The following is a 20,946-nucleotide window of genomic DNA, read 5'->3' as shown; positions in this document are numbered from 1 at the left end:
TCATCACTAAGATTTAGTAAACCTTTGCAATGCCACCAAGAAACACCATTACGATAGTTCTTAACGATTACAGAAAATATCCGCAAGCGCACGGATCTATCGTTGTATATTTCACCCGGAAGTATTAAGGGTATCATTATTTATATTTTCCTAAAGTAAGGTATGGTGTAAAGATTTAGTATGGATATGAACAAGATGACATGCTTGTGAAGTGAACCAAAGTTTATAACAGGGGTAACACATGTTATAGTTCAAGATAGTGGACACGTACTCGGGCCAACCTCAAAGATGAAAGAGAAAGAAAGAATAAAAGAATGTTCCTAAGTGGAGCAGGCTTAGCCATGCAAAGTATGGTTGATGATCATACAAATTACATTGTTAGAGCTAAATCTAAGTGTAAGATGGACGGAGAGACCTCCGGACACTAGTCTGCCAACAAGCATGGGAGGCTTTACGAACTCCTATACGAATACCCGAACGGGGGATTACAAGGGACGGATAGGGCTGTCACCACCTGCCGTCAATCCCCCAACCATGGAGCATCATCACATCCGAAGGTTCCCATATACCCGAGCACAACGCCCGTGTATAAAGAAACTACCCATATCCCTCCGGGACTTCGACCCTACGGATCGACAAGCATAGGACATGGGAAAACCCGAAGGAACGATGAACCGCCACCTCAACTTAGCTCTAATTCTAATCATATAAGTTATATGAATAGTTAAGGATAAAGTTCTATATGCTAAGTTCTTAACATAGAAACTATATGCTAGTTCATATGTCAAGATCATAACATGAAGACTATACTCTAGTTCATAAGTATGACTATATTGATAAATTGAGAACAAAACTATGGAAGAACTCTTCATATTATTCATACCAAAAATTCTCTAAGGAGTCAAGCCCTCCAAAGTAGCTTTGCCTTTCTCTCAAAAGACTATTAAAGGTAAAAGTACAAGAGATGATAGTGAGGTGTAGCTCCAAATAGTGTGTGTTTTAAGAGAGGGGCTCTCCCCCTCCTCTTATACTACTCTAAGGACAGTTAGCAGGGAATGTTCGGAAGAGATCCCGCATGCAACCGTCCTAGGAGCATTAATGGCACCGCCTGACCGAAGGTGGGCCCGAGAGGTGGCGCTGGGGGTGCGGGCGCACCTAGGGTGCGACCGCACCCTGGCTGGCCCCTCTGGCCACCGCCTTCGCGTGGCGGGCTGCTGGCTGGGCCTGGGTTGCTCCTTGGGTGGTTTGGCGCCCAAATTGTCTGGGTAAGTGGGCCTTTCTTCTTTATTCCTTTGCGCAAATCTGCTTTACGCTTTTCGGGTTGCTCCTTTTGGCTTATTTTCCACTGTATTCTTGCATAAGCCTGCAAAACATTGATCTTCCAAATACATGTGGAATTATGTTAGTGGTAAAGGCATATGTGTATAAGTTTATCTATTTCTTCCCTTTTGGAATCTTAATTGGCGGTCGGATTTGGTCGTTAAGGACCGCCAACAGCTTGACATGGTCCTAACCTGTGTCGGTATGGGTCATGAGTTCGAGCTAGATATGAGACACAAAGGGCATGAGTTTGAGATAGATATAAACCGCATGGTGTGACACAGTCTACCATGCTAACACCCCGGGGCGACCTGTTCAGCGTGGCGGGTGGTAGGATCGTTCTATTACGTCACCCCGTTGGGTGTGACACTTAGGGCCTGTTTGGAACGTGGGATTTTTTCCCTGTTCCTGCGTTTTTCCTGTGAAATTAAACTGATTCCTATAAAATTCCTGTGTGATTCCTGTGAAATTCCTGCATTCCAAACATGCCCTTAGTGTTTGGTAGGAGGGACCAAGTGAGATGAAACGAGACGACCCAGTTCTAGTGGTGTTTGGTTCAAAGTCAGTGACATCTCACTAGAAAATATCCCCTCAGATGCGGGATGACTCTACGCCCCCTACCCCAAAAAAGCAAAAACAAAAACAAAAACTTTAGTACGGGGACAGGAGCGTGGGCATTGTCTCATCTAGCAAGTGGATCTTGTACGTCATTGTCTCATCCCACTTTTTGGTGTCCTACGCCAAACAGAAAACGGGTCAATTTAGAATCAAACAGAAAACGGGTTCATAACTTTTCTTTCAACCAAACGCTATGCACATTTTTTTAAAATAAAAAAGAATGACATTTAAAAATATCAAAAAAATATATGACAGTTGTGGGATTTAAACCCACGCCCTTTCGGACCAGAGCCTAAATCTGGCGCCTTAGACCACTCGGCCAAAACTGTCAAGTTATGCTAGGAGTTGGAACAATATATTATATCAAGCACACCAAGCGGACTACAGCTGTACAATAACCTTGGCGAGATTGATTCAACTTGTCACAAACCGAACGTACATACAAGCATGAATCTACTGCTGTTATCGGCAACATATTCGCCACAAAACAGACAAAGGAAAACATATTGTCATATCAACCTAATCAAAAGGGTCAATCCGTGGATCATGCTCACTTGCCATCGCCATTCCTGTGCACAAGCACGTCGGGCACATCACCTGGGAAACATGGAGATGCAACAATAAAGGAAGTTTATTTATACTTTATAGAGGCAAACATGTTACTGGTGGAAGATGATATGGAATGCCCTTTCTAATCTGCAACCAGGAATTCCCATATGCATTCCCACAAAAACTCTATGCAACACTTTTTAGTTTGAACAAGACTCAGACAATCTCTGCGCAGCATTGAATTTAAGCATTAATTACATGTTTGATCTGCAGTATCACCTCGTCATTTAACCTAAAGGCAGTACCTCAAGTATGATAAACTTTTCTATTGTTCAAATCTTCTAGAATGCATCAAACTGGCTATTGTGAAACACAACGGCAATATATAGAATACCTTTCCAGCTCCAGAACAATTCTGACACCTTCCTTTCATTGACCACATATTATGCCCCAATAATGAAAAGTGCTTTGTGTTCAATAACATCCCACTAGCAGAACAGCGAGCACATGGCAAGTATCCTATATTGCAGAAGCAAGATCAGTCAAGAGAGTAAATGTAAGGCTCAAGCTAGTTAGTGTTAGTATAGCATTTTTTTATTTGGAAGGTGAATCATGCATTAGGAATGGCTGAGCTATGTTTGGGTCAGATAGTTGAAAAGTATTTTGTTTGTACCAGTCCCATGGCAATATGTGCATCTTTTCTTCTCTTGCTGCCTGACATTTCTCACTTCAACCAACATTACAGCTGAGATAACACCAACTGCTCCACCTGAAAATGATGCAACTATGGGATCTACCTGACTGAACAGCAGCCAACAAAAATTTATCAACAACTTCTGTAAGTACTGCTAATTCACTATAAGAGACAGGTTCTTCAAAGCACCTCAATTGAAGAGGTAAGTGCAAGGTCCTTATAAAATCTTCATAAGATGTGCCACCCAGCCCTAATTTCAGTTCAAGCTGCATCGAAAGGCATCTCCTTTAGGAAAACTTACTATATGACCTAATAGTGAGAAAAGGTTCTGGTAAAAATAATAGGGAGTTCAACCATAAAGCGACGCGTGTACTTACTACTGGGGCTACCAAGCCTCCAAAAATGATTATCCCAGATATGACAGAGAACGATGTCATATAGAGTTGCTTCATAGTCTTTGGTGACTGTTTTGGGGAAAGGAAAAAGACAAGTTAATAGAAGTTAGAACAACTCCAGATGCCAATGTGATCATTTCTCAAAAAAACAGATGAGTGCTGTTGGTCACCGCACCAGGCATAAATGGAATAGTTGATGGAATCTCAGGCATTTCATTTTCTTCAGTGTTGGCATCTTTGCTTTCAGAAGTTCGGATACGCTGCTGCACTCGCAATCGTCTAACCTGATTAATTTTTCCATGCAGAGAACTTCACAATGTTGTCTTAGCAAAGCTACAAATGGATGGCTACTTAGCTAGAATTGGACAAATGAAATGAAACACAGTCTGCAAAACTGAAAACCTCGAAAATTTTGTTACGTCGGCTCTTGATGTTGTCTTTAATCTCTTGCGATTGCATTTGAACAAAGTCCTCGATTGTCTCTGGACCTTCAATTATACAAAAGCTGCAGAAAAGAAACATGATTGATCCTGTAAGGCTGAGCCAGAACGGATTATCATACTTATTGTTCAACTAAGTTTCCATAGAAAGATATTGATGCTTACTTAATCTACTAGTCCTTTTTTTTTAACTTTAATCTACTAGTACTTACCATTTAGGACTATTAACTTTTGTTTTTTATTACCCCTCTACTACAAGGTTAATAATGCACTTCAGATCTATCAATTTGATATGGCATATAAATATCTCTTTTATGATATACTCTATTTCAAATATCTAATATGAATATATCTCGGTGAATCTTTGATGTGATTCTTCCCTCTAAGGTCAGAACTTAGCGTTAATATAAACTCTACTTTTAGAACTAGAGCAGGAGGCTCGGAACTGAAATATCTTGGGAAGATGTCCCAGCAGATGTCAGTACTCATTAGAATTGGATATGCTGTAAGCTAACTGGGACTATATCTTCCCAAGCAGCTTCGGCAAAAAGTCTCAAACTTGACGAGTGGATCCTAATGCTATACCCGCCGCCGCCGCCAAGCAAGAACTCGTCATACTAGCTTGTAGTACTAGCTACTAGCTCAACAACAACCCCGTCCCTCGAACCATTTCGTAGCTGAAAAGGGGAAATTTCAACAGTGAATTAAGGTAAAGCAACCTGGAGAGGCCGCCGTCCCCGGACGCCGCCATGGACTCGCCAGCTGGGGAGCACCGCCGCAGCACCAGCTGCGGCCGCCGACCGCAGCCGGCTTCTCCCCCTCCCGTCGTCGTCCCCCGCGCCGCGTAATAATGCAGGCCTTGGCACGGCGAAGGCGGGCGCAAAGGACCGGCCGCGCGGAGCATGCGCGGTGCCCCCGTTGGCGGTGCCGCCGGCGGCGCGGCGAGGAAGGACATGGCCGGCCAACCCAACGCCGCGTCGTGGCTGTTGCCTGTTGGGGGCGTATGGAAGCGTCCGCTGGCGCCTGGCTGTGACGGATTTGGATAGGCGACGACGGCGAAGCGGGTCGGGTACACCGTACACTTCACGGGGGGCGTTACGCCGTTACCCCATTACCGCGGGTAGATGACAAATGTGGAAAAGCGAAGCATCTCGCGACGACGGACAGCAGCATCGAGATTTCCTTCGTTGACGCGCTGCAAGCTGCGGGTGGCAGATTCAAAGTTTGCCCACATGTTCCTGTATAACCTCGTAACATGACCACAGCAGTTGCATCTTCCCATCCAGTTCGCTTCTGCCTAGTGTTTTTTTTCTCGTAATAAATCAGCGAACGATATTTTTTAGTCTCGCTTTTCAGCGAAGCGAACAGAAAACAGAAAGCACCATGTGAAACACACAGCTGCAACCCTGCCAAGTACATGATGCTTTTGCTGAACAACTCAGTTTGTTCAACCTAGAGGCCCCGTTCGGCTTATCCCATATTCGACTTGTTTGGCTTATTTTTTTCAGTCGGAACAGTGTTTTTCTCTCATAATAATTCAGCCAGAACAGTGTTTTCAACCAGTTTCAGCCAAAATTCATCAAGCCAAACGGGGCCAGAGTGATGAATCACATGGGCACAGTGTCCTCCGACCCTAAGGTGCTCTGACACTCTCCATCCACTAGCTTGCCGGGATCAATGGAAAACTCATTTAGGTGGGGTAAATAGACACATTCAATATGACTAGGATATATAGAAAAAGACATGTGGAACAAAATGACCATTTGACTTTCTAACCGTAGCTATGGTAGTGACTCTAATTATGATGCAACTCTAGCAACAAGAATTTCCTTGATCACATGGTTGATCACTACCTTCACTATGTTTTACGTCTTGCATGGACTTAGCAATTAGTAGACTCCGAAGAATGTTTGTTTACTTGGCGCCATTGATTCATGTATAGGACCCCACTTCCAAACTTACTAGTCTTGTTGATCCATGTACGAATTGGATTACTGTCGGTAAGCTGCAACAAGGGTCCAATAAAAGTGACAAAGGGGCCATAGAACAAGGGTCCATGTACGAATTGGATTACTGTCGGTATCTAGAGAAAATTATGATACCAATTGTTAGCAGTAGTGTAGCTAGGGTTGGAAGAAAAGCATTGAGGATCAGAGAAGTAGCAAGTGAAACATAGAACTCTAGAGGGAGAAGAGCTGTAGAGGGGAATCAAGGGATATCCCCTTCGGCTTGTAGTTCAAAGCTCTTTGTATCATTCTTGGCCTTGTCCTTCCTCTATTCGACAACTCAGGTCCAACTGCCAGCATATCCTTACACATGTCCCAAACAGCTTCACTCGGACAACAAAAGCCATTCTAGAGCCACCTTATCTTAATTTGATAAATATAAAGATTCCTTGCAAAAATATTTCCATGAATGACACCATCCTTAAGAGATGGATGGAGAAGCTGAACAAGAAGTACCCCACAACGACATTTTACCAAAAAAAGAATGGTGTCCCATAGTTTTGTAACAATAGCAAATTGTTTGCTACATATGAAAGTGTGACAAGATTGATGTTGAAAATTAATGTTATCTATGATGACAAGTGGGGTACGATATGTAGAGATTATTGGCCAAAAAACGAGACGAGATTTGAGCTCGGATGATGCTCCTAATTGATATTTGCCTCCCTCTATCTTTGAAACAAAAACAATCAAGTAGAAATTCTTTACTACAATAAGAATGAGTTATTTTCCCTTAGAGCTTATTTGACTACACTTGTATTTATCTCAATCACGTGTGTTAGAGTAGATTGTAGTAGAAAATAGTTATTTTGTCACCCCAATACATATGCCTTGAGGTGGATACGAGTGAGAGGGAGCATCCTTGGTGACTTGTGACGGTCATTGATAAACAGAAACCAAGTGAAGTTAACTATAACCAAATCAAAGCATTTATCAGCAACACTTAGGTTTCTCGTGGTGGAACCTTTATATGCGGGTTCAAACCCTCGGTGCTCATATTTTTCTGAAACTCTAGGATTTAATACCGCTACTCTTTCAGCAATGTGTTTGTTGATAGCAAGACGCTTGTGGTGACACGGTGTGGTGAGTGTTCGTACATGTTTATGAGTATACTGCATATGTACTGTGTTTCACAGAAATAAGAATAAGAAATGTCACAATTATAAATAAAAGCTTATAATTTCAAATAAAGAACTCCCTCAGCATGCATGGGCCGACATGGGCCGACATCACAAGCCCATCTTTGAGAAACCATATATTAGGATGATGTACGATCTTAAATTCTTAATTAAGCCCAAAGCCATTTCTTCCATGCTACTAGTACTCTCTTCAAGTAATTCTATTCTAAAAAAGCATCGGGAGGCCGTATCGTATCGTGGATTATTTACTGCTGGCTGGTTTGGTGTGAGAAAAACACTGTTTCTGACTGGAAATTTACGATCGTTTACGAGCAAGCGAACAGGCTGAATGTCGACGTTTGATGACCCTAATGCTAAAAAAAACTGCATTAATATCGGCACATTGCCTAGTCCCGATGTGGTACTAAAACCATCTCCCACGCTCCCGCTGCCCCACCGTGCCGCCTTGTCCAAATACGAGCGGTGTGTTTACTCCACGCTACAGCCTACGGGCCCGATGCTTCAATGGCTGACTGGTGGTGCTACGAAGAGCCTGGCTAGCGGCCGCGGCCGCGGTGGACTTGTCTTCCGCTCTCTGTTTTTGTTGGGAGGTTCAGAGCTGGCTATTTATGCCGTTGCTTGATGAGTTCAGTTGAGCGCCAGTGCCCGCGTAGAGGCTGACAAGTTGGTTGGCCAGTGGCAACGCTACATGATGGCCGGCCGCCGTGATCTCAATACAGCCAGCCACCCCCCCGATGTAATCTCCTCTCCTCGGACTACAAGTACCCGCGACAGCGTTGAGCGCGTACACATAACACATCTGGGCTGGTAAGCGAGCAGCAGGCGGTCTCAACGGTCGACGCGCTAGCTTTCCGATCCTTGTCCAAGCAGATCGCCTATGGCTCCTCGGGTTCCCCTCGTCGGGGCGCTCCTGCTGCTCCTCGCCGTCGCGCTCGGCGCGGTGCCGTGCGAGAGCGCCGCGCCCCGCCTCCGCGGCTCCGTCGCCTGCCTCGACTGCGCCGCGGGACACGACCTCTCCGGTACGTACGTACACTGGTGGTCTCGCTTGTCCCCTGTCGTGTCAGCCAGGCCGACGCGCGGCGCCTGAGAGTCCGAGCGTGACATGCACATGCGCGCTCCTGCCTTTTGTGCTTGGTATAACAGGTGTGGTCGTGGCGGTGAAATGCGCCGGTGACGGCGGCGGCGCGGGCCTCCACGCTGCGCAGACCGACGGGCGCGGCAACTTCGACGTGGCCGTGCCAGGAGCGTCAGCCTCGGTGGCCTCGCCGTGCGCGGCCAGGGTCCTCGGCGCCACGGAGCAGCTCTGCGCGCCGCAGCGGCTCACGGTCGCGCGCGTCGTCCCGGCCCGGGCGCCTGGCTCCGCCGCCGCCGCCGCCTCCTCGTATGTCTTGGGCTCCCGCCTCGCCTTCTTCACAAGGTGCGCCGCAGCTAGCGGCAGCTCCGCTGTCGCGACCACCATGGCGGCCGACCGTGGCCATGACCACCAGGGGAACGCCCCGCCGGAGCCGAAGCTGAGGCCGGCGCCCCCGGCGGTGCAGACGCCGGTGTGGCCTCCGCCGTTCGCGGGAGGCAACAGCCCGCCCTTCAGTTTTGGAGGACTGCCTCTCATCTTCTTCTTCCCTTTCCTCCCGATCATCGGCATCCCTTGAACGTGAACGCTGCCGTGTCCATTACTAGTACGTACTACCTATATTTGATCCCCATGTCCGGTTCCAAGTAATCTTCAGGTATCCATCATAATACCAAGTGTATGCACGCGAAAACAGCAGCCAATAATGCAAGAGATTGTGTGTTCCACAAAGTAAAGAGCGCAGCTACGTTTCATTACAAATGTAACCGTGCCAGCAGAAGATCGGCAACAACTTTCTGGTCCAGGCGAGCAGCATAACAAACTATTGCATGGTCCAGGCTCTGCCTGCTCAAACCGAGCAAGCCAGTACACGAACAGGGCTTCACCAGCAGCCATGGTAAATTGGTGATAATGGAACACACACAAGAAACACACTACACAGCACCTCTACTGCTCCGCAACATGCGCTAACCTCTCTGGCTTTGACACGATTAAATATGAAAAAACTTCAGCTTCAATCAAACAGGTAAAAATCCAATTTAAACTCAGACGCCAAATGTTGTTTCAAGTTATGGTCCAGAGTACAAGGAGAATCACGTAAGATTTCTAGGCAACCACCATGCGCAAAGCTTAAACCTCAAAGTTTTCTCAAACTTTCAAATGAAATTCTCAATAAATCAAAGCACGATGGTGTTTACATGGTACGAGATACAACACGAAAATAGCTTAAGCATGGTGTGAATTCACACCGCATCAGCATTATGCCAACCCTTTGTGCATGGAGGTATCTCCATAAACTCATCAAACTCCTTGACATGAACATCACAGCATTTCCACTGCAAGAACAGACATAGGGTTTAGGGATGGCTAGAATAGTTATTTACAGAGCCAGAAATCAACATATATAACTTTGAACAGATACATACCCCTCTCATACTGTCATGGAAAACGGCAGGACCTGGATGGTAGTCACATGCAGAATCATGGTTATCCTTCTCCTTATAGGATTTACCACATCCTTTATTTTTACATATCCTCGGTTCATTTATAACGATCCTTTTCTTGGGCGGTGGGACTGGGGATTTCTCAACAGGTTCCTTGTTTGTATCATCGGTAGCAGCTGGTTTTTGTGGCTTGGGCTGTGATCCTGAAAACATAGCAACACAAGCTCCACTTAACAATTTTTTTAATAGGTAGCTAATAATGCTCTTTACCAAATTATTACTGTAAAGGACCATATGGTATGGCCAAAAATATGTGCAGGGTGCTAAACTGCTAGCACTTGCAAATAGGAATCAATCAGTTTAACAAAAACAAGATTACTGTTAACACAAACTCACCGTGATCAGAGCAAAAGAAACCTTGACGACACCTTGCACACGCATCAACTCCCACACCCTGCTTAGAAGTCTGGATTGGTGTTGCCTTTATAGGCTTATTAGTTGAAACAGCTTTTGTGATTGGTTTTTCGGTTGTATGCTTTCCTGTTGTGCATCTAAACCAAAATAGAGCATGCGGTCAGTTACTTCTTTCTCTGGTGATGTAAGAGGTGGTTGAATGATATTGGTCTATAATGATAAAACACCATGATCAAAACCAGAACGTAGACCAGCTTAAAAACACTATTTCATAACGAATAATGGTAGAAAAGACATCAATTCTTGAATACTTATTCACCAGTAAACTGAGACGTATATCTGGATCTCCATGGAGAGTACAATAAATATGTTGAGCTGAGCCCATTCATGCAGATTTTATTAGATAATTTTCCACACATTTCTACTAGTGTGTTCTGCCACTTAACCATCAGAAGCACTTTTCGTCAACTGCTGATAAATCAAATCACTTCAGAGTCTACAGTGAAATATAAATCAAGCAACTTATGGTCAATCATAACCCACAACTCTTAACCTTAGATAGTTAGATATATATAAGCAACTACCACTTAGCCTTCTTTATTCTTTCTTTATTAATTTTAGTCAGATGTTGCCTACAACTTAATGGTCATCTAAGTCACTTGAAGGTAGTGGTGATCATAAATTACATAACCATCCGACGATTTGAAATCAAGCACTTATATCAACTCATTGCCTACAATTGCTGTTGGTAACTTATGTAAATTCAGTCTCTGGTGGCATTTGGGTTTCAAATTTGGTCAAATGATTAGTCCTAACAAGATGTGTTATAAATAATCAAATGACAAGTATAGAGTTAGTGTCAGAGGACTCAATATGGCTAGGTAGGACCTCCGCCATACCTTGGTTTTTTTTTTGCATCATCTTCTCGTCTTTTATATCTTAGTTTTTTCTAGTGTTTTTTTTCCTATGTCTTTACTATAAATCGAACCATGGAGCTTTATTGGTATAGTTGTGCCACACCTCAATTTATATCCGTCTTCTACCACTGTATAGAGTTGAAAAGAGAGAAGAGACACCATATGTATATCCCTGGCCTCATTAGTTGGAAGCTCATTTACAAGATGGTTGGATAATTAAGATTATATCACCTAGCAAATGAATGAAGATTGCAGCTTATGCATAATCATTGTTATTGATGATTTGCATAAACTGGATACAGGAAAAATGGATTTCAAGTTGAATGCTGTTGATGATACAAAATAGGGTAAATGATTAAATCAAGGCTATGTCTTTAAGGTACAAAGCAAAGGTAAAGGTCAAATAATGGCTTGAGGACCAAGGAAAGGCTAGGTGCAGAAGCAAGTACATGTGTTAACTCCGAGGAACTAATCAAGCCATGATGAGCCATGCAATGTTAGCAAGAAATTGTTGAATCATATGTTGTGGTGACTTATACGGATGAAAAGTGAAGTCTTGATCACATGGTGTGGAAGTCATTAGTTCAAGGGAGATTTGCTCACTTGCATGCGATGTTGAAAGCCCTCAGGTTGAGATTGACTAAATGGTGGCATTAATTGGACATATAGAAGCTCAAGATGCGAATTATTGTATATCTTTGATTGAGCATAGGTATGTGTTACTTAAGAGGGGTGCAACATTGGTCAAAATACAAGGTCTAAAGTTCTCAAGGAAAACTTGGCAAAAAGCCAACAGAAACACTAACATGTATTTTGTGAGTGTGCTGGCTCAGAGGAAATCGTTTAGGCCGGTTTGTCCAACAAGGATTCTAATGAGGATTTAACTACTTATGATCTCCATCCTTGGTGGGTCCATATATTGAGGTAGTTGATGACAAAGACTTACTTCATACAAAGTTCCACAATTTCAAATCTCAACTTGCTAGTTAGAGGAAAAAGGCAATGTTGGTTTTAACATCCTTTTTCTAACGGCTAGTTTATGGAGAATAGGTATTTGTACCCATCCTCTCTTGCCTTGGCTTGCTACTAGTGTTTTTTTGCATCCTCTAACAGTCAGAAAGCCATTAGAGCTCTCCACATCCTCCCCTTTGTTGTATTTCTGTGGTTTAAGTGAGCTCAACCCTAGCTCATGGAGTGCTGTGAGAAATTTGTTAGGGCTATCGTGCCCCAGGAAGAAAAAAGATCAAGCTAGCAGTGGCGGAGTATGACACAAAAGTAAGGGGCCCAATTTATACTGATGATGCCTAGGCAAGTCAGCAACGAGGCAAGACGCTCCACCTCCACGACGGCATGCTTACGCCTGACACCAACATTCCCAGTTGTCTTTACTTGCTTGGCTCAATACAGCTCTGTTAAACTGTTGCGTACATCGTGTTGTTAGCTTAGCATAGTTTAGTTATAGCCCATTTGCTTGTGATCCTCAAACACCTTCATAGTCTAGACGTAAAAGCTTACAAACCATCGTATTTTTTTTCTTCAACACATGCCTTGTACTCATGTTTTTTGTTTTCTATTGTTTCGCAGCAGCACTAGCTAGATGATAACTAGTGACCAGAGATGCAGTGATCGAGACTAGTGTGGAGGAAGGGGGCGGTGCCTAGGTTGGCCACCACTACGCTCCGCCGCCGGTGCAAGCTAGTGAATCGAGTGAAGTGGTTTTAAAGAGACGGCTTTATCTTGGCCCTTGGGTCACTTTGGGCTTCCTCAGGGTTCACTTTGGTGAAGCTAAAAAACTTCGGGATACAAATCTTGTCTCTCCAATTTGGTTCACATCATATTCACATTTATATCTAATAACTATGTTTTCGCTTTGGCCTAGGTAGATGCTTGATTGTTTGTGAGTGTAGTGGCAACACAAACTTGCTAATGAACATCTATAAAAGCATTTAGAAATCAAAAGGGGGTTGTTATACTTTATTTGCATATTCTTTGTGAAAATTGGCCAACCGGCTTGGCACATTTTCACTGACTTTTTTTCAAGTTTGTTTTATATTGCATAATTGCCAATTCAAAACTCCTTTCGGTGACATCTGGGTCCTTTCGATAGGTTAGGTTTAGGCATTTAGTCTTGTCTATAAATGACATGTGCACTTTTATAGTTAGAACTATATATAATTATAAGAGATATACTGCAGTTTACAAATTTAAGTCAAGACACCAAAAATTAAACGTGAGCATCCAAATATGAAATACACCTGCATATTACTATGAAAAGCAAGGTGGCTAATTCACAAGCACCAAATTATCAGATATTCAAAGTGGATGTGGTGATCTGCCCAATGGTTTTTATATTTGATTGGCAAGTAGCCAAAGCACAGAGAGATAGTTTGTGTAAACTTAGCACATTACACGAAGTAAAAAAAGAGCACATCTTTTTTTTTACTCCTGATGATCCCAAATATAAGTCCATCTAGCCTTCTCTCAAATGCACAAATATAAGTCCATTACAACTCCAATGCACCTTTTACTCTCATTCTTCCATGTCTGCACCTAGTTAGATGCACCCTAATCAATGCAGCACAACTTGTCATCTATCTTAACTCAAGCAATCATTGATGGGTAATAGGGTCACTGTACTCCATACCCTAGTTCTTGTGCCCAAGCCTAATTGACTTATATTTGGGATCCAAGGGAGTAAGGAAAAGGCAAAGCATCATATTTACACTATATTCAAATCAGAAGCATACCTTCATTTGCTCTGCAGCGTAATGGAAATGCATTGAACATAATATGTCCAAAGCAATGTTGTTAAATAGGAAGACTAATCGGAATTAGTTGTCCTTATTATCGTAACAAGGACCTCGATTAGACCCCTCGATCCAATTACCTCGACTAGAAACTTAATTGTCCGACTAATCATAGGCCACCCAGACAACTAGTTGCCCAGCCCAAGTAACTTTTGTGGTGAGGGAAGATTTTGGGTCAGTCTTAGCAGACCTATTAGGTTTCCAATGTATATATCGTAGACAGGAGGAGAGGAGAAGCTCCCAAGTCGTGTAGCCGCTGCTTTTTTTCACGCTCGCACGGAAATGTGCTCATTTTTTCTGCGCTGCTTGTTCCTCCCGCCTCCTTCTGGTCCTCCCACCAGCACCTAGAACCTGGAGGAGCTCCTTTCCTCGCGCCTGTCCTCAAGCAGTCAAGCTGCAGTGGCAGCAGGTGGTTCTCAATTCTCAGGCATCTCCGCCTCCAGGTTCTCAAGCAGCAGCACCCCGTGCTCAAGCTGCAGCAGTCGCAGGTTCATCATCAACCAACTGAAGTGCTTGGCTGCTTGCTTTGTTTGCCTCTTTCATTTGCCAATTTATGATGGTGTTTACATACATTTACACTATATATACATGGGTAATCGTCCATCTAGGGTCCTGGACGACTACGGGCCTGTTTGGTTGGGTGGCTAAGCCCCAACCAGGCTCCAGGAAACCACCCTTCAGGCTGTTTGGTTGCCTGTTTGGAGGCTCAAGCCAGGCTTCAGGAAGACACCCACCACCCCTAAGCCTGGCTCCAGAAAAACGCAGAGGCTGGCCGTTCTTTGGGAGCCAGGCTTGGCTAAGCCCCGAACTGAGGTCTCCTCACTGCCCGCGTCTTCAACCTCCGCCTGGGAGCCCGGCCCCAGGCCGCTGGCGGTGCCGCGCCCTCTCCCCGTGCCCCCTCTCCGGCGGCCCACTCCCCAGCGCCCTCTCCCCGCGCCCTCTCTCCAGCAGCCCTCTGCATCTCCGCGCTCGGCATGGCGGAGCGACGCGCAATGGCCGGAGTGGCGTGCGGTTACAGGATGGCGCGTCGGTGAGCTCACTGGAGCTCGGAAGGCCGCGCAAGGAAGGCCCGTGCTGCCCTCCGTCATCGCCGAGGATGGCCGCCGCACTGTCTCCATCACCGCCGAGGCTCCCGTGCACGCCACTCTGGATGGGGACGGCGTACTGGTGCTTCGCGTACTGGGATGGCCGGATGGGGGACGCCACACCACCGGATGGGGACCGCACTGAGCTCTGGGATGGCCAGATGGGGGGCGCGCTGAGCTCGGGGATGAGTGGATGGGGACCGCGAGCGCGCTGAGCTCGAAGTCGCTGTCTGGTGGCACCTTCGGATTCGCGTCCTTGGGCGTCTCGCGCATGGGCGTCGGCGGCCTCTAGCGCAGCGGCGGCGCTTGACTGGTTGAGGCACGCGGCGGCAGCGCGCTCAGGCGACTGGATGTGCATCGCAAGAGGTGGCTGCGAGAGGTGGCGAGTGGTGTTCACCAGGTGTTCGATACATTGCCTCAAAGGTGGTAAACTTACCTGCACAAAGAAGAGGCGACTCTATCCCAGCCAAACCAGCCAACCAAACACACTAGCTGCTAGCCAGTCTTCGATAGTGTATGCAACCAAACAAGTCCATCTTGGCTTGCTAGGGGCAGGCTTAGGCTAGCCTAGCTTATTTCCTAGCTAGGCTAGAAGAAAGGCAGGAAACCAAACACACCCTACATGACCGACTAACCGGCCCTGATGACGACTAATCCGTCTTATCAGTGGTCTTACAACTAGCCTCGACTAGACAATCTGATAACATTGGTCCGAAGCAACAAAAATCTTAATGTCATATGAAACCTAAACAACAACACAGAAGTGAATCCAAACAACTGCAAACTGATTTTCCCCCCTTTCAGGCAGCAGAGCCTTACAGAGAAACTGCCATATACCGTATCTTTATAAAAGACTTTATTGTGTTACTATCATGTATAAGCAACTCCAAATACTCCAGGAGTAAGTAAAGAACAAAATGAGCACAGAATACAAAGGAGGGGTTGTTGCTCAGTAATAAAGCTATGTTTGGATACAATGTTTGCTCTATCATAAAATAGCCACAATAGAACATAAATCTAATTTGTGAATATCAATGATGTAACAGCAATATATACGAGAAGACGACTTGCTGACATAGCTGCATTTTTTTTTTGAAACAAACATAGCTGCATTTTCACAGAGCACAAATTTTGCCTGTTTGGTTCATGTCCCCACAGAGCAAAGTTTTTTTCTTTGGCAAAGCTAACTTATTGGCAAAACCTAATTTTGATAATTACTGAATCATTTGGATAGTGGGCAACCTGCAGGGACACCAATTTAGTTTAGTGAAGCAGCGCAAGTGATTTGAACGCTCAAGGATTTCCCACACATGATGTTAGATTTTGTTTTGGGCATTACCAATTATTGGTTAGGTTTAAGTCAATTCTCAACCAGACAACCATACTTACAATGTCAGAGTACATCATACTCCCTCTGTCCAAGAAAGGATGCAACTACGGGTTGCGTGCCAGTTTTGTAGTTCACGCTTGACCAAATTTAAGGCCCGTTTGGAAACTCAACGGATTATTAAAATCCAGATACTAGACAAAGATTTTGAGAATCCGGATTATGAATAGTAATAATCTAGTTTGTTCGGATTCTCAGATTATATTTTTGACATTGGTTTCACAGTACAAGCAAAATGTCTATAATACCCATGGCTCTTTCAACATAATGTATGCAGTCAAGGGTTGAAGCAGTGGTAAAATCGTCTATTCTCATACTAGAATCCCCAAGAAGCTCATGAAGAGGGGATACTGGATTATTGCTTTGGATTACGTGAACATACAATAGAATCTCCTAGAAGCCTCCTTGTTTGGATTGGATTCTGGTTTTTATTCTCGGATTGTAAAATCCTATCCAGGTCCAAACGCACCCTTATAGTGAATGGCATTCACATTTATTGCTCCAAATCAGTTTATTATGAAAATACATTTCGTAATTAATTTAATGGTATTTATTTGATATCATAAATATTAATAAGTTTTATCTATAATTGGTCAAACTTAAGATAGTAAAACATGAGTACATGACACTGTGCTAGAATTGCATTCTTTCTTGGACGGAGGGAGTACACACTAATATTGAAGTCAAAACATTGTCAGTGGCTCAGTGCATACCAAGGTAGGAAGAGGGATCCTTACCCAGGTATCTGCAAAAATAAGCTGAAATCGTGGCTTCTTTGCTTGCAGCAGCTCCATTCTTTCATGCCGTCATGAAACATAGGCTGAAAAAACATATATCTTAAGGAAACTGACGATGATTTCCTAAACAGAAATGCCTCTCAACAAAGGGGAAAACTTACTGCCTGCAACAGAATAAAAATGATCAGGAGAGCTGTTAGAACTTAGAACAGTAGTGGTGAAATAAATGTGGAGCAAGCAACTATACTTTGGAACACACTTGACGAAAAATAAAATTACGATTCAAATTCATCATGTAAGATAAGCAGGAATGCGTGCATAATGTAGTGTCTGGTTATTTGTATGAGGTTCTACTATGTGCAAAATCCTATATGTGCCACTAATACTCCATAGTCACCTTCAGTGGCAGTATCCAGTAGCATGAAAAGGGCTTAAACGTCACAATCCAATTCACAATCACCTCGAATATAGTGTTTGTGGTTGTCTGATTGGTCAATTTAATCTGAATAAAGCAAGATAATAGTTCCTTGTGGAACAGGTAACCATTCTTTTCCCAGTCTTGCAGTCATTTACTTTTGAGTTTTGACAAGTACAGTTATCAACTATAAAAGATTGCAACAGTCACAAAAGGTGGTACTGACTATTTTCATTTCACTGAAACATTTTGCACAACTAGTGCAGCTAGTGGACCACTACAAGAGACGGATCAAGTGAACATTTTAAGCATATAAGGCAACTGGTCAGCAGAAGAAACTAAACAATACTGTGACTTAAGTGTCTACCCGTGGGGAGGCAAGAAACTTCATTACCCTTTTTTTTTACTATACTGATGAATTGTAATGTGACCCATGACCCATCTAGCATGGGACAAAAACATTCCCCAGTTGCTCACCCGTCACATATAGCACAAGCTCTCCTCAACAAAGAAGAAAAGAGCGGGTAACTTATAAGCACGGCACCTCAAACTGAAAGTTCCCAACATTATGTTTCGAATTAGCAACAACTGAGTTGAATCTAGCTGCCAAATATGTGCCTGCTTGAGTGCAGGCTCTGGCCACAGCCCTAAACCTTAGCACAAAGATTGAGGAATCCAGCCTAGTGGTAGAACTGCAGGGCCGGCGCAGGTACTCGGGGCAGGCAAGCAGATGCCAACCCCTTTCTATTTGGGATTTAAAGCAATGATGTGACTCATAATTGTCTTGCCCGGGTACCAGGTTTTTGGGAGGAGAGGGGAGGTCAGATGAGGAGGAGGAGGAGCTTACGGAGGGGTGGTATTGGCAGGAGCCCTCGGGGTTGTCGTCGTCGGTGAATACGGCGTCGCAGCCGATCCGCTGGCACCGCACCGGCGCGGCTGTGCCGCTCTTCGCCGCCTCCGTCGCCGTTGACATCGCCGCCGGTGCCCTCTCCCCGAGTCCCCGTCGCCCGCTCTGGAAAAAGGTCGAAAGATCTCGATAGCTTTAGAGCCCACGGAAGGAATTTAAAAAAATAAAGGAATCCTCGTGAGCCATAAAAAAAAAGATCGAATGTCTCTGAAAATTTCAGCGGTCTTCAGCGCTACTGCTCCATTTTTTTTTTTTTTTGCCCTCATATGCCACTGCCGTCAGTTTAGTTAATAGTCGTTAAACTGCATATGTGAAAAAGTTGAAAATACCCTTAAGTTTAAATATGTCATTAATTTTTTTAAGTATCTTAACGACTTTAAATAAAAAAACTCAAAACTAAAAGTGGTAGATCTCGTCCGAGATCTATAATTTTTATATAAAAATTATCTTCATTTAATTCCGCAAAAAAATATAATTTGATATGATTAATATATCTTAGAAAAATCATATTTTTTTGCGGAATTAAATGAAAATAATTTTTATATGAAAATTATATATCTCGACGAGATCTACAACTTTCTAGTTTTGAGTTTTTTTCATTTGAGGTCGTTAAGATACTCAAAAAAGTTAATGACATATTTAGACTTAAGAGTATTTTCGACTTTTCACACCTGCAGTTTGACGGCGTTAGAGCCCAAACTGACGGTAATGGCATGAAAGGCACAAAAAAGTTGAAGCAGTGGCGCTAAAGACCACTGAACTTTTTCAGAGACCTACAAAACATTGCAATCTTTTTTAATGACATATACGGAATTCCCCCATAAAACAAGGGGCGGCCGGGCAGGGTCGTCCACCCGAAAACGGGTCTAAATCGACTGCATGAGCGAGGAGTGTAAATGGATCCAAGACATATACTAATACACGGTATTTCTCACGTTCCCTGAATTGTATATACGAATGATAATATGGAATGCTAGTGTCTGGATGTAATTGTATATACGAATGATAATAGGGTAGGCTAGTGTCCGGATGTCCGAACCTGCATTTCGCGCTTAGGCCAGCATATCCTCATCTAAACCTGCATTTCGCGAGTCCACGTGAGGCCCGCGCTGTCCGGACGACACCTCGTCGCCAAACCGCGCGCACGGACCTTTGGTGCCCTCTCCCCTTATCACGCGTATTGTAGTATGTATAACACCCGATTTATTTTTACAACATTCAGTTAAAACACTTGTAACATACGTTCAAAACAGTTGAACACTCACAATATACGTTCGAAAACACTTGTAAAACACAACAAAAAAAACTTTAAAAACACGTGTATAGTCATTACAAAACACATGCAAACATCAAAATGAAACACTTGCAACATACGTCTGTAGCAGATGAAATATTTATAACATACACTTGAAACATACGTGTATAGCTTATTGCAATATGTGCAACATCCCGATCTACTTTTGCAACATCCTTATGAAACACTTGCAACATACCTATAAAATATCCGAAACATTTAAAATGTACACTTTAACATGCATCATATCTCAGTGCGACCTCCTTCGTTGTCTGCATCGGGGCGCCGCAGCTGTAGCAAGAGGCGAGGCCGGAGGGCTTCTGCGCCAGGACCCAACGCTTCTTGCGCAGCGGCCTCGGTGGCTAGTTGGCGGCCGAGTGAGCGGTTGCAACGCGTGGGTGCAGCAGTGCCCACGCCGTCAGGCGAAGCGGGCAATAGAGTAGTAGCGACAAGAAGCAACGGGACAGCGCGGTGGAGCAGGAGAAGGAGCAGCGCGGGGTGACCGTCTATGGCGGAGCGGGCCGCAGAGTAGGAGCAGCGGGGCAACCAATGGAGCAAGAGCAGGTGGGGTGACCGTCGACGCGCGGAGCAGAGCAAAGCAGATCTGTCGTCTTCTTCTCCTTTTCTTATCCAACCGGCGCAACGGAAGAGATGGACATGGATATACCGTAATAAAAAACGATCAGGCGCAGAGCAGAGGTCTATGGGCTGGTATACAGGGCTACGAAGGGGCATCCGGAGGGACGAGCGCCCTGCATGTAGCATTTCTAATGACAATATTATTCTCGCATTCAAATTTGTCTATACGAATAATATTAGCAGTGCCATGTGTCAGATTATATATAAAGAGGTATTGATAATGTATTTAAATTTGAATATCTTGATATCAATAAGATGTATGAATACTAATTTCTGGATTCGGCTATGATAGATTTTTTTTCCCTGAAGTCCTTCGGTGGATCGATAGGTCGAGAAATATCCATACTATTTACATATTTAGCATGAGCTCTTTTTAATTTGATACCGATGTTATTATAAAGGAAAATAAACTTGTGGGTTATCAAAATATTATTGAAATAAATGGTCATTTCCATATGGGTAAATAGAACCATATATATGTATCTTGGAACCACTCATTTGAGTCAATTTTGTCTAAATGGTGCATTTTTTAGACCGAATCCACGAGCCTGTTTCATCTCTTGCTACTCAAATTTCAAACATTCATATCCCATGTATCCACAATAGCAAGTGGTATATAAGGCCACGTGTACTGACAAAACAAATGGTACATAAGGGGATTATTAAGAA

The 20,946-nt window shown here is 44.0% G+C and overlaps 3 protein-coding genes and 1 non-coding gene across 4 annotated transcripts; 1 reads left to right on the top strand and 3 right to left on the bottom strand.

Moving 5' to 3' along the window:
• Positions 1 to 2,187: 2,187 nt before the first annotated feature.
• On the bottom strand, positions 2,188 to 2,268 carry TRNAL-UAG (transfer RNA leucine (anticodon UAG)). Its single transcript has one exon. It is a non-coding gene; the product is annotated as a tRNA-Leu (tRNA).
• Positions 2,269 to 2,277: 9 nt separating this feature from the next.
• Positions 2,278 to 5,061, bottom strand: LOC136463488 (protein ORANGE-LIKE, chloroplastic-like). Its single transcript, XM_066462484.1, has 8 exons — positions 4,736 to 5,061; positions 3,979 to 4,081; positions 3,747 to 3,860; positions 3,559 to 3,645; positions 3,371 to 3,447; positions 3,161 to 3,288; positions 2,882 to 3,006; positions 2,278 to 2,535 (listed from the first exon to the last, which is right to left on the bottom strand). Exons 1-8 carry the CDS (start codon positions 4,969 to 4,971, stop codon positions 2,458 to 2,460), a joined length of 948 nt encoding a protein of 315 aa, XP_066318581.1. The 5' UTR covers positions 4,972 to 5,061; the 3' UTR covers positions 2,278 to 2,457.
• Positions 5,062 to 7,952: 2,891 nt separating this feature from the next.
• On the top strand, positions 7,953 to 8,967 carry LOC136467109 (uncharacterized). The gene is made up of 2 exons (XM_066465659.1): positions 7,953 to 8,180; positions 8,305 to 8,967. Exons 1-2 carry the CDS (start codon positions 8,039 to 8,041, stop codon positions 8,808 to 8,810), a joined length of 648 nt encoding a protein of 215 aa, XP_066321756.1. The 5' UTR covers positions 7,953 to 8,038; the 3' UTR covers positions 8,811 to 8,967.
• A 273-nt stretch (positions 8,968 to 9,240) lies between these two features.
• On the bottom strand, positions 9,241 to 18,491 carry LOC136467108 (cysteine and histidine-rich domain-containing protein RAR1-like). The gene is made up of 5 exons (XM_066465658.1): positions 18,285 to 18,491; positions 17,023 to 17,105; positions 10,072 to 10,226; positions 9,658 to 9,878; positions 9,241 to 9,567 (listed from the first exon to the last, which is right to left on the bottom strand). The coding sequence occupies exons 1-5, from the start codon at positions 18,408 to 18,410 to the stop codon at positions 9,475 to 9,477; spliced, it is 678 nt and encodes a 225-aa protein (XP_066321755.1). The 5' UTR covers positions 18,411 to 18,491; the 3' UTR covers positions 9,241 to 9,474.
• Between the last annotated feature and the right edge of the window lie 2,455 nt (positions 18,492 to 20,946).

The sequence above is a fragment of the Miscanthus floridulus genome, chromosome 7, assembly GCF_019320115.1.
Source record: "Miscanthus floridulus cultivar M001 chromosome 7, ASM1932011v1, whole genome shotgun sequence".
In the NCBI taxonomy this organism is placed as follows: domain Eukaryota; kingdom Viridiplantae; phylum Streptophyta; class Magnoliopsida; order Poales; family Poaceae; genus Miscanthus; species Miscanthus floridulus.
Note: the sequence above shows the minus strand (reverse complement) of the source record. Positions and strands in the feature narration are given on the sequence as shown.

Excerpts from the sequence above, each read along its gene's own strand:
- LOC136467108 (XM_066465658.1), bottom strand. The coding sequence starts at position 18,410 with ATGTCAACGGCGACGGAGGCGGCGAAGAGCGGCACAGCCGCGCCGGTG. Across the intron at positions 9,879-10,071 it reads TTTCTTTTGCTCTGATCACG|GATCACAGCCCAAGCCACAA; the intron begins GTGAGTTTGTGT and ends CTATGTTTTCAG. Across the intron at positions 9,568-9,657 it reads TCCATGACAGTATGAGAGGG|TGGAAATGCTGTGATGTTCA; the intron begins GTATGTATCTGT and ends CTGTTCTTGCAG.
- LOC136467109 (XM_066465659.1), top strand. The coding sequence starts at position 8,039 with ATGGCTCCTCGGGTTCCCCTCGTCGGGGCGCTCCTGCTGCTCCTCGCC. Across the intron at positions 8,181-8,304 it reads CGCGGGACACGACCTCTCCG|GTGTGGTCGTGGCGGTGAAA; the intron begins GTACGTACGTAC and ends TTGGTATAACAG.
- LOC136463488 (XM_066462484.1), bottom strand. The coding sequence starts at position 4,971 with ATGTCCTTCCTCGCCGCGCCGCCGGCGGCACCGCCAACGGGGGCACCG. Across the intron at positions 3,289-3,370 it reads CACTTACCTCTTCAATTGAG|TCAGGTAGATCCCATAGTTG; the intron begins GTGCTTTGAAGA and ends GCTGCTGTTCAG. Across the intron at positions 2,536-2,881 it reads ATTGTTCTGGAGCTGGAAAG|GTGATGTGCCCGACGTGCTT; the intron begins GTATTCTATATA and ends CATGTTTCCCAG.